This window comes from Nannobrachium achirus (assembly GCF_963921795.1).
Source record: "Nannobrachium achirus genome assembly, chromosome: 6".
NCBI lineage: Eukaryota > Metazoa > Chordata > Actinopteri > Myctophiformes > Myctophidae > Nannobrachium > Nannobrachium achirus.
Window position 1 is genome coordinate 53,134,127 of NC_137815.1, and position 13,499 is coordinate 53,147,625.

The window sequence follows — 13,499 nt, forward strand, 5'->3', positions numbered from 1 at the left end:
TCTACTGTAGTTGTCAGTGCAGCAGTAATACTGCACTTTATACACATCTTACTTTAGTATGCAAATATATTGCCCTCTAAAACGCTGCAATTGTTTTTGTGCAATAACATATGAGCCAAGTAAAAAATTGTTTTAGTCTTAGCCTTAAGTAGATTTGCAGTTGCACCTTTGTACCTGTTTCGTATTTATGCTTTGTTTTTCCTGTGTAATGTAAAGGAATTTACTTGTCCTTGTTGTTTTGTTGTTGTAGTTTTTGTGGGGACTGCGGATGTAAATGAGCATCTTTTCTAAATCTGGTGTATACTATTTACATGACATTGATATGTGTCTAAACAAACAAATAAAATAAAGTAAAGAAGGCCCAAGACGGAGTACCGTATATGTTAATGCTCCAATCTGGGATTTATTTCAATTAGTAAATTATTATGTTATCCATCTAAATGGTGGAGCATGGGGACACACTCATTAATCATGGTTGAAGTTCTCCATTGAGAAATGTTGATTGTTGAGGTTGGGGCGCCTGCTGGCCTACTGGTCCAGGTGCATACCACTTAGGCATTGCCACATACCGGTAGGTATAGATGCCTGGCGGCGTCGCCGGTTCGATTCTCGATCTGGATGACCTTTGCCGTGTGTCACTCCCCATCTCTCCCCCCATTTCCTGTCAGTCTACTGTCCTATCAATAACGGCATAAAACGCCCCAAAACAAATCTCAAAAAAGAAAAAAGAAATATTGACCAGGTTATTGGGTAGCACTTTTCCATACCTGGATACCTATGGAAGAAGCATGACACTAGTCATGAGTCAGGTTATGTTGGCAAATGCTATTTCATGTAGAACATGCACTAAATCCTAGTTTGACATAAAGCTGTACTATGTAACCTTTTTAGTGATTACAATGTTATTTAGTCAAATCTGTATGGTAGAATATGTTAATACAATATAATTTATACCATTGGTGGTTGTATTTGTTCTCTTTGCTCTTCTATTGAGACATTTAGATCCTGTGTCTGGTTTTACAAGTGAAAATTGAAATTCAATTTCTCCCCAGAGCAAGCAGTGAGCTTGTACTGTAGATCGGCTATTTTCGACGTGCGACCCGATGTATGCCGGAGCTTGAAGCTGATTGCACACTGCACTGCGTTTTTCCGTTGCGCTTTGGAAATCCGAAATCCTCGAAAGCATTTTTCATTTTGCAGAGAGAAAATAAATACGAAACGGGCGGCAGTGTGCAAACGTGATTGACATAACGTGAGGTTGATTTTTCTTATTTACGTGCTCCGAAATTCACTCCGATATTTGGCCTGAAAAACGCAGCAGTGTGCAACAACCTTTATTTTGCATGTTAATGGTGCGTTGAACTGTATTCTCAGTATATGTCAGTATATATAGTTTGGTGTAGAAAGACAGGAAACCAACAGCAGAGAGGAGAGACAAGACAGGGGTTGGATTCGAACCCCGGGTCGTCACGTTCACTGGGAGAAGTGTGTGCACTGGCTGAGCCATAAGACACCCCTCTGTGTCCATCCTTTGTGTAATTTCTCCACTGTACTGATGTTTCCTGCCAGTGAAGTCTATTCCCAATGTCTATGAACCCTATATGAAGAGCAAGAGATGTACATGTCAAAATGCTAAACATTTTGCAAAGCCCCAGCGCAGCAAACATTTTGGTCATGCAACCATGTGCTCTACACAGTACCGACACACTGTGCCTTTGAACTGCATTCCCAGTGTGTCTCCTGGCCATGGTGGCTGTATGGCTGAGAGCGGCGGCATCAGTGACATAGCCAGGATGTTCCTCTCTGATGGCCGGGGAAGCCAGCCAGCGCTGTGAGGAGCCTGGCTGGCCAGGCACGCCACCAGGCCTTTGGCTGTCTGTGATAAACACTGAGCTCTGGGTCCCGCTGAGCTAATGAGGGGGGACTCCCTCTCTGACACAGTCGCTTCCCTTTCACACACACACACACACACACACACACACACACACACACGACACACACACACACACACACACACACACACACACACACACACTGTTTTCCCCCTCCTTTTCAAGCCTGCTCTCTCCTTCTCTCTCACACGTCACCTCTCTGCCTGCGTAGTGATGCCCCCGCTTTGGTTTCTGGCTTTTCCTGTATGTTGTCATGATTTCTTTCTTTCTTTCTTTCTTTCTTTCTTTCTTTCTTGCTTTCTTGCTTTCTTTCCTTCTTTCTTTCTCTCTTTCTTGCTTTCTTTCTTTCTTGCTTTAATGTTCCAATCCTTACAACCCTTACCTGCCCTTCTGCTTTGCCTTTTTCCCTTTATTCCCCTTCATTTTTCCCTTTTCCATTTCCTCTCCCAAAGAAGAACCACTGCTGCTGTAATTCACTTCCAATCACTGACCAAAGGTTGGTGTCAGAAAAGGCCCACAGATCAATTGGGGTCACAGTGCTGCCTGTCAGTAAGCACATCTCCCTCCCAGTGCGGAGCTGCTGGAGGGATGGACACAGCCCTGGTTCTCCAACATTTTTATGTCAAGGACTCCCAAATTGATTTGTATTAAGCTGCGGACACTCATTTGAAAAGACTTTGTGCCAAGGACCATAACTTCCCATAAGAGTGCTTAAGAGAAGATATGTCAACATAAAACAGGGCTTAAGGACAACTTTTTTTTTTTTTACAACATGGGCTCATATTTTAGATTGTAATTAGAGAAAATAAAAAAATTGTGTTAAAATGTTTCTATTGTTTTAGCGATTGTAATGATGTTGATTTCAGTGGGTGGGGGAATGCGTACAAGTGGCTAAATATGTCTTTTTAGACACAATAAACCCAATCCCAAGATGCACCGCAATCTTTCATTGGCAGATGTGACTTATGGGGGCTAGTAGTGTTATTGTAACTACTAGTAATAAAGAAATTGCCGGCTTATTGTCTAAAAATACATAATTAGTGTTTAAACGGTTCCTCATTTTGTTGGGGACACCCAGGAACCCCCTCAAGGACCCCCGGGGGTTCCTGGGCACCACTGTGTGAGTACCAGTGGCATACAGTATTAGCCAGGGAGGGACTTTCTTGTCTTATTCCTCTCAGCGCCTGCCCAAACAAAAGGCCCATACAGACGGAGGCATGGTCACTGACCTGCCTGTGAGAAATCAATTTGTGCCAAGGGGAATTGGGAGTAAACAAGAAGCCATCGCTGAATTCAGTGGAAAAAGCGGGTGCTGCAGTTTTGCTATGGAGTGTCACTATGACTGTGCAGTGATGCTTACATCTTCAATATTGTGAAGAAATGCAGGCCGTTAGAGATGGACTGTATTTTTTGTTTTAATGTGATTTGCTTTGAGGGAATGTGAGTTGACAAGAAAGCTGCAGCTGATTTTGATGGAAAGAAAGACACTATTCATTGATTTCTATTGTTTTGCACTGATGAAATGTTTAAGGTGCTACAGTATAATATTTTGCTTACACACTAGATAACATTTTGTCAAACTGGGTCATGTCAGCATATACTTATTTGATAGTTCCAGTGGCATTCACTGCAATTTCCCTAAGGCAGCAACATCACAGGGAATGCATCTAATTTGATTACGCTTTCAGATTTTTTTCTTGTCGCTGCCAGCGTTCCCTTTTATATGTATTTTGTGGTGCCATGGTGTGTGTGTGTGTGTGTGTGTGTGTGTGTGTGTGTGTGTGTGTGTGTGTGTGTGTGTGTGTGTAAAACATTGAACTCCTGGCCACTTTTACATTGTGGTACAGTACCATGTTCGCTTCAGAGTTGCACTCCAGCTTAATACTGGTTCTGGTTCCCTGTCTGCTCCTCTTCTTCCTCTTCTTCCTCTTCTTCCTCCGCCCCCATTACCATCCCCCATCTCTATTTACCCCCCCCCCCCCCCCATTCTCCTCTCTCTCTCTCTCTCTCTCTCTCTCTCTCTCTCTCTCTCTCTCTCTCTCTCTACCTCACTCTCTCTCTCACTCCTTTCCTTCTTCTTATGCATAAATGAGATTTGTCTAGACGGGTGCCCGGGCGCGCAGGCGCTGCAACCACAGGCCTCTGCATAACAAGCTCGTTATGCAAACGCCTCTGATTGGCTGGCGCTGTTCCATTGGCTGCCACCACCGCTACAGAGTGAGGAGGAGGAGGGGGGGGGGGGGGGGGGGGGGTGAGGTGGTGGTGGTGGGTGGGGAGAGTGGCACAGTAGAAAAAAAAAAGAGTGAGAGAGAGAAAAAAGAGAGGGGGCCGGGAGAGAGAGAGAGAGATAAAAGGATGGAGTGGTTGTTTGAGGAAGAAATAGAAAGTGGGAGACAAAACAGGACAGGGGGCTGTATACAGGGAGAGAGAAAGAAAGGTAAATAAATAAACAAAAACAATGAGGGGGTGGTTAGGAAGTCGTGGGGGGAGAGAGACAGAAAGAAAGGGAGACGTTAGAGAGAGAGAGAGAGAGAGAGAGAGAGAGAGAGAGAACGAGACAGCCCTAGACGCAGAGGCGTCATTTGGGTATGGCAAGGTGTGGCAGCTGGCCATACCTTGGCTACAGGGGGAAAAAATTAAATGTACTTCTTGAAATAAATTCGTCATGCCTGTGGCTAAAGTATGGCAACATGACTTGCACGCACGACTTGCACCAGTCATGTTGCCATACCTTAGCCTTTTGCTGAGCTGACGCCACTGCCCTAGACGTTGCTCGGTTTCCGTTGCCATGGCAACACCGCCTGGCTGCTGGTAGGCTTGGCGGGCTCTGCGGCACCGCCAGCCCATCTCACTGTGTGCTGCAGAGCAACAACGCCTGCAACACTCTCCACGCACGCACACACGCATACAGACACGTGCACATGCACGTGCACACACACGTGCACACATCACCAGTGCATGTATCTAAGTACATTACTTAAGTACTGTGCCTAAGTACAGTTTTGAGGTATTTGTGCTTTACTTGCACATTTCCAGTTTTCGGTACTTTTGCTTCTACCCCGCTGCATCTCGGATCCAATTATTTGAAAACTTTAGTTACTTACAGATATAAATGATTATATTATACAACATACATTAAAGGCACCTTAGCCGTATTCTCTACCGTGGCTATTTGAAAATAGGCGATCTACAAGATGCTATTTTCAAACATTTTGTACTTTTACTTTTGGTACTTTTAGTACATTTTCATTCCAATGCGTTCGTACTTTTACTCAAGTACATTTACATTTTGAATTCTGGACTTTTACTTGTAACAGAGTATTTCTACATTGCAGTATTGATACTTTTACTCAAGTAAAACATTTGAGTACTTTTCCACATGCACACACGTGCACACATCGCAGGCCTACTGTGCAACAGGCAGTGAACAGACCGTTGTGTGTGTGATCATGCCCCATAGTGCTCTCCAGAACACACACTCTCACACGTGCACACGTGCATGTGCACTTTGTACACATAGAGGAAGAGAACACCCCCCCCCCCTTCCCCACACACTCACTCACTCATGCACGCACGCACACGCACACACACACACACACACACACACACACACACACACACACACACACACACACACACAGGTGTGGCTCAAGTAAGAGTGAGTAATATAATTACACCACGCTCTCACATATTGTATGGAGGCGCACACTGACTGCACCCGCATTCAATAATCAATTAATTTATAAAAGGAGCAGCAACACACCTAGCCTAGTAGGAGCCTAGTAAAAAAAATGTTTATTTAACTAACTTTAACCCCGAAATGTACCTTTATGGGTCTTTAGCTCTGAGAGTGTAGCCTACAAATGGAATCAAATGGCTCCCCAGTCCCCAGTGGGTCCATTTGGTTCCATTTGTACTCTCTCAGAGTTATAGTAACACAGTGGAGTTGTTTACAGTGTACAGAGCAGCTCAAGGCTGTGTTGTGTCTCTGCTGAGTGTGCTACCATTGGCATTGGTTCTTGGGGAGGTCTCTATGCAGCAGGGGTCTTCAACAGGCGGTCCGTGAACCCTAGGGGGTCCGCAGACATAATACAGGGGGGGGGGGGCAAATCTTTGTGTGATAGGATATTAACCACTTGAACCCTAGCTTCCCTATTCTGAGCTCACAACGCCTCGCGCTGCAGAGTAAGACAGAGTGAAATGTCAGGTTTACCAAGTATTAAATGTTAAATGTCTGAAAATACACACTAACATGAATCCAACATACACTGAAGACAGTGCTGTCAAACAACTCTATGAAGCTATATGAACTCTATGAAAAAGATTCACATACACAATTCTATTTCATACAATATGTGGTGTAGCTTCATCTCTCTCCAGCTAAGGGGTCTCTTCTTTGTCTCTCTCTCAGCCAAGGGGTCCTTGGCCTGAAAAAGACCCCTGCTCTACAGTATCTGAGGTCTAAAGTTATCTGGTGATTTGAAGTAGATGTTGGGGACGTTGTTGATGTTGATATTGGGGACTCACTTTTTTGATAAGAATGTGACATTGGGGAATAACAATAGACTGGATGAACTGCCGTTTAACCTACACAGTGAGATCCACATGTTGTTCATTTGGGGTGCGGTGCGTTTATTCCTATTCCGTAGTAGTGGCTAGATTAGTTTTGCATGACTTGGTCTCAGTGGGAGTCCCTGTCGTGATCATCTGCCTTATTAGTGGGTTTCCTCTTTCAAACGTTTCCCTTTTGGCTCCGTTTACGTCAGTAATCTCTGAATCCTGGCTTTGGAGGGGCCTTTATCTGAAGAGAGCCTTTCTTTGTATGAATTCAACTTGGAATCTGGCCCAATTGGCCCAGAGATCTGCTTTTGAATCTCAGCTTTATTCTCCACTCTCCACACCGGCCGGAGATAGAGGGCCAATTTGAGTTATGATGCCACATTCTTACCAGGGATGGGACGATACGCGGTATTATCGTTTATCGTGATAAAAACACTCACGATAATCGTATCGTGGAGATTTCATTTATCATGATATCGTCCTCCGTCATGCCATGGGATCAATTCACCTTTTATTTCCAGAGCTGCATATCCGGTTCCACTTAAACCCTCTATAATTGGTAACAGGTACTTATAATATACGTACTTGATACAGTCTTTTTTCACCCTCTATCAAATGTCTTTACCAAAAAATAGCCGATCTACATGCTCACAACCAGGATAATGGATTTTTATTATCGCGATAATATCGTAAATCGCAATTTCTTTCTTCACAATAATCTTGATATGAAATGTTCATATCGTCCCATCCTTAATTCTTACTGTTGTTGTTGTTTTTTACCAGCCCTACTGTATTTCTGCAAATGTCTGTAAATTTTTATGACGTGGTGATTTAGCTCGTTTTGCTTGTGGGAAAAGGCACAATGAAATAGGAGTGCAACAAACTAGTCGATTTGAATGGAATAATCAATCAAACAAAGTAGCAGACCTACAAGTTCTCGATGTGTTGCTGCGATGCAATGCATTGTGCGCTTGTAGATTGGTTATTTTAGCATTTTTTGTGCAAAGCCATTGTACATCAAAAGTATAGAATACACTCAATACAATCAATTTAGTAGGTCATAATAAAGTCATTGTGGTGTGCGTGTGTGTGTGTGTGTGTGTGTGTGTGTGTGTGTGTGTTTGTGTGTGTTTGTGCATGTGTGCGTGCCTGCATGTGCCTGCCTGCCTGCGTGTCTGCCTGCGCGCGTGTCTGCCTGTGTGCGTGTCTGCCTGTGTGCGTGCGTGCCTGTGTGCGTGCGTGCCTATGTGCGTGCGTGCCTATGTGCGTGCGCCTTGCGTGCCTGTGTGCGTGCGTGCCTGTATGCGTGCGTGCATGTGCATGTGTGTTCACCAGGGAGTGGTCCAGCCGGTGGTTGACAGTGACATTGAGGGTGCGTCGGAGATGGAGGAGGAGCGCGAGCGTCCAGAGATAGGCTCAGAGAGCGAGAGCAGCACCTTTGGGCCGACCAAGAAGAAGAAGAAGAAACCAAAGGAGAAGAAAGAGAAGAAGCCCAGGAAGAAGAAGAGAGAGGAGGAGGATGACGAGGATGACGATGACGACGGCAACATGAAAGTGAGTTGGTGTCAAGGGAAGCTTTTCACAGAAGGCCTTATCTCCCGATGTACACTTTGGTGCGGGTGCCAGTGTCGCACGGCGAAAATAGGCAATTCACAATTGCTTGTACAGTAGATCTGATACATTCAGCATGCAACTACATCCGACAGAGTGTAATTTAAGCGTAAGGCCTGTTTTAAAGTTAAAATGCCTCTAGTTATATAAAGTCCCCCCAGAAATCATGAGTAAATGCCTTTTGAAGCTGTCTTGTGAAATTACTGGTAAGTATATCTTGTATGTTCTGATTCCGAATTGAATACATAGGACCTCTATGGAAACAAGCCCTCAGGGCTTTTTGTGTTATCCTTTTAGCGTTGTACTTGCTGTACTGCAATTTGTTTATAACAGTGGTTCTCAAACTTTTGAGGCCGCGACCCCCCAAATAATCATAGTTGAACTGGGGACCCCCATGCAGCCCGACAAGCACTCGGGAGTCGTAAGAGTTGAGGCATTACATTTTGTATAACACGGTTCTATTGTGAAAATAGCAGGTCTACATGCTCACAGCGCCTCACAACGCGAGGCGTTGTGAGCATGTAGACCTGCTATTTTCGCTATTTGGCCAATGTTTTATTTGTCATTTTAGAGGTATTAAAGTCCTTAAATTGTCACTTTAGAAATGTGCAGATACCCTCTATACGACTATACACTTAAACGTTATGTTCGTTTGTTTACCGTTGAGTGAGAAAACATCATCTGGGGACCCCCCCCAAAAAAATAATTTGGGGACCCCCCTGGGGATCCCAACCCACAGTTTGAGAACCACTGGTTTATAAAGTATTCAATCAATCAATGAATGCATTGGTCAATGAGGAAGTACACAGGGATGTTGAATGATCCAAAACAAAACGTGGATACCCAATGGTTTAGCTCAATTCTGAAGGATCACACGTACAGTATACAGTCATAGATCCTGGAATACTAAAAGAGGCAAAGAGAGAGCAAATAAAGAGTAAAGTAGCCTGGAATCCAGACGGTGGCTAACTGTAAAGCTCATTTAGGGACTTTCGGGGGGGAGAAAAATACTTATATATTTATTGAACAAAAATGATTTTTCTGACATGGATAGGGACTTTAAATAAATGACAGCTGTGCGTTAGTGAATAAGCCCTTTGTCTTGTTCTGCTGTGATTGAGTATGTCATTACGCGTTCACATCCTACTTTCAGCGAAATGTTAATCTATTCATCTTGCCTGCATGTTTAATGAATCCAATTCTTAACCACATGAACCCTAGCGTCCCCTTTCCTGGAGCGAACAGTCAGGGAAAATAGAACAATGTGTTGCGTTGCGACACGTCGTGAGCTAGTAAATCAGCTATTTTCGGCAAAGACATTTAGTTTACAAGGAAAACAGGAGGGGGCGTATACCCCTGGGGGACTATGGTCAACTAAGCCAGAGGGGTCCCCAAATTATTTTGGGGGGTCCCCAGATGATTAACTTAAAATACAACATTGTTTTCTCACTCAACAGTAGACAAACCAACATAAAGTTTAAAGTGCATAGACGGTATCTGCACATTCCTAAAGTGACAATTTAAGGACTTTACCTCTAAAATGACATTGGCCAAATTGTCAAATATTAGAGGCAGAAATTGAGAAAATAGCAGGTCTACATGCTCACAACGCCTCGCGTTGTGAGGCGTTTTCACAATAGAACCGTTTCATACAAAATGTAATTCCTCATCTCTTAGTGCTCATCAGGGTGGGGGGGGGGGAGTCCCCAGTTAAAATATGATTATTTTGGGGGTCGGGTTATTAACTAATTCCAGTTCTTGTGTGTGCGTGCATGTGCGTGCGCACGTTGCTATTGCATGTTGATATATTGTTTCGTTGTTGTCTCAGGAGCCCAAGTCGTCCAGCCAGCTGATGCAGGAGTGGGGTCTGGAGGATGTTCAGTATGGCTTCACTGAGGAGGATTATAAGACCATCACCAACTACAAGGCCTTCAGCCAGTTCCTCAGGTAAGCATCCATTTTGTGAATGAAGCCTACACATGTAGAACGGCAAAATGGTCGATCTACAACTAGGGCTGTCACGATTATGACATTTTACATGACGATTGTCACTCAAATAATTGCGATTAACGATTTAATTGTGTATTTGTCGTTGACAATTACATTTCTGTTTGGCTTTTAGGCTTTGAAGTTGCACATGGCAGATATGACACATAACCTAAATAAAATATACAAAGAAATGACAATATATTTGTCATTTCATATATATATATATATATTTGACAATTTTATACTTAAAAAAGAACATTGATAGTGGAAATAGCTGATCTACAAGCTCACAACGTGTCACATCGCGACGCATTGTGAGCTTGTAGATCTGCTATTTTGTTTAAATGTTTGAAAATATATGAACAATTTTCAACATGGAAACGATTATGATGATTATGTCAGATAATTGCGATTATGACAAATAATTGTGATTATGTCAAATAATTGCGATTAGACGATTATGTAATAATTGTGACAGGACTATCTACAACACAATGTGATGCATTGTGGGCTTGTAGATTGGCTATTTTTGGCATGCGACACCACCTTATGACTGATTATGCAGTCTATGTATTACACAAGACAAGAAGTCGCTCCATACCAAATATAATGTCTGTCAGAGCAAAGGTCACTGCACCAATTAGAGGCTTTTTCATTGCCTCATACTCAGCCTTAATGCTATTGCTAATTATACTGATTGATGACAAAATGACATTTCTGGGATACCATAGCCCTGAAAAGGGACACTAGTCACTGATGAGTTTGTGGCTCTTAAAATGTATTGAATAACATTGTTGTCGAGGCGCCCACTGGCCTAGCGGTCCAGGCGCATACCACATAGGATCTGATGCCTGACAGCGTGTAGCGGGTTTGAGTCCTTTGCTGCGTGTCACTCCCCATCTCTCTCCCCATTTCAGTCTACTGTCCTATCAATAAAAGCATAAAAGCCCTAAAACAAATCTTTAAACAAATGTACAATTATTTGATGACTTCTAGTTGTCCATGTTGTGGAATCTCTCCAGCCTTCTTAAGTAACAATTTCATATCTGCGTAATAGTCATCTGCACTGCCTCCTTTGGGTTGGCGCAGCCACAAACAAAACCTTCACACCGTGTCCATTTATAGCGTGGTGGTCATGTCCCCTGTCTCAGGACCTACAGGTTCCCCCTTCCCAATGACCCAGGATCAAATCCCACTAGAGCCTTCGGCCTTCTGTCTCCTCTATGCTCTTTCCCTCTCAGTGTCCCCACGGTCTGTCTGAATAAAGAACACAACCCCATGGGGACCAGACTGCTCACTATCCTCCAACACACACACATGCACACACACACACACACGCATGCACACACACACACCCTACAGTGAAACTAGAGCACGGCGTGAGGGTGGCGAGCAAACAGTGGTCGTTTTGTTTGAGCTAGAAACGCTCTGCTGTTGGTATAAAGAGTGTGTCTCACCTGGGGCTGGCTGGCTGAGCCCAGCTCGAGCTGAGCAGAGCCCATGCTCTGACAAAGTGGAGCACAGGCTCCTGCAGAGCCCCCTGTGAGCAGTCAGCTGCTCGCTGGATGCCGGTGACAGCTTGGAGGCTCAGGGACTCAGTGCCCTGACCCACTATCTCTCACAGGCCACTGTGCCAAACCTCCAGCTTGTCGCCTGACAAATCACAAACATGACACGCGGCGTGCAGCACAGCACAGCACAGCTCAACGCAGCGCAGCGCAGCGCAGCACAGCAGGCATAGCAAAACTTAACCGGGGGGGCGGGGATCGGGGGCAGCGGGGTGTCCGCAAATCAAGACACAGTTCCCTCTGGCGCAGAAGGAAGCATCAATTACATCAATGGGAGCAGGAGCATGACACTATAATATTTCCCTCTCCTTTCCTCTCCTCTCCTCTCCTCTCCTCCTTGGTTTTACTCAGGCCCCTCATTGCCAAGAAGAACCCGAAGATTCCCATGTCAAAGATGATGACGGTGCTGGGAGCCAAGTGGCGAGAGTTCAGCGCCAACAATCCCTTCAAAGGCGCATCTGCCACTGCCGTGGCTGCCGCCGTGGCCGCCGCTGTGGAGACGGTTACCGTGGCACAGCCGCTCTCTCTCGGCGGCAGCCTGCCGAGCTCTCAGCCGGGGCCAATCAAAAAAGCCAAAACCAAAGAGGGAAAGGGTAAGGTCTTGTAAACTGTGACGGAGCGGATGTTTTTAAAAATAATAAGCTCGGCATCTCAATTAACATAACTGTGGTGCGGTCATGTGTGTCCCAGGGCCGGGAGTGAGAAGGAAAAGCAAGGCCGTGAAAGAGGTGAAGAAGAAGCTGAAGGCGAAGAAGACCAAATCAAAGGCGGGCCAAAGTGCGAAGAAGAAGAAAACATCGTCGGTATGTTGTGCTGTGCTTTCATTCGTCTGTTCACACAGGAAGAACAACAACAGAGGAATGAAACTGGTGAAGTCCAATGGGAAATGTACTTCATTTGAACATTGCATAGCATTGTACAGCATGAAATAGAATACCATACCATGGTGTACTATAACATGCTAGCATGCTATGGTCATTATTCAGAAATAAACCCTGACCAGGTGATTCAAGACCTCGATGTAAAGTGGAAATAAACCCTGGGTTTCTTTCTCAATAATGACCTCCTCGCTTATTACACAGCTATACTTGATTAAGAAATCAATAATTTAATACAACATCACTGTTGCTTATGGTAAAGAGATTGGGGTCCGTCCTGTGCAACACAGCCGGCTCGCGAAAACTCCAGTAAGCGCCGATCAATATAGCATGATGGACCGTTCAATGGAGTTCAATGGACAGGTGGCGCCATCTTGGGAGGTTTTCGCTATTATGTTCAATGAGGTTAAGAATCTTTTTTTTTTTTCTTTTTTTCTTTTTTGCCTATTTCTCACCGCAGATGTTTTCAAAAAATATTCCTTAGCTATAAAATGACATTGGGTTTGTTTACTTTGAATACCATGTTGGAAACGGCACAAAACGAAGCACTGCAGATTGATATGATCCAGGTGCTCAGTCTATTGATCAGACCTATACGTCCATAGCAACAGTCTGTTATTTATAGCAGCAGCCTGTAGTCAATAAATTACAGCCCGCTGAATGCTGTTATTGACCAATCAGAATTGAGCATTCAACCAAGCCGTATAATAAATGTTGCTAGTATAGTAAAGCATATAACCATGTCATAGCCCAGAATAGCATAGCATGCCATACAACACCACACTATACTATACTCTAACACAGTGGTTCTCAAACTTGGGGTCGGGACCCCAAGTGGGGTCCCCAAATTATTTTGTGGGGTCCCCAGATGATTAGCTTAATGTCTTTGTTTTCACTCAATGGTAAACAAACCAAAACACAGTATAAGTGTATACAGGGTATCTGCACATTTATAAAGTGACAATTTAAGGACTTTTAATACCAAACTGGACAAACTGTCA

At 44.2% G+C, this 13,499-nt stretch overlaps 1 protein-coding gene across 1 annotated transcript in view; it reads left to right on the forward strand.

Moving 5' to 3' along the window:
- chd5 (chromodomain helicase DNA binding protein 5) overlaps nt 1–13,499 on the forward strand; it is a gene marked incomplete at both ends in the record, with an annotated part of 62,927 nt that overhangs the window by 9,020 nt on the left and 40,408 nt on the right. Inside the window, 4 exons of the mRNA XM_080727507.1 lie at nt 7,788–8,006; nt 9,892–10,010; nt 11,972–12,213; nt 12,311–12,423. Coding sequence (XP_080583633.1) covers nt 7,788–8,006; nt 9,892–10,010; nt 11,972–12,213; nt 12,311–12,423 — 693 coding nt within the window. The remainder of the gene's footprint in view (nt 1–7,787; nt 8,007–9,891; nt 10,011–11,971; nt 12,214–12,310; nt 12,424–13,499) is intronic.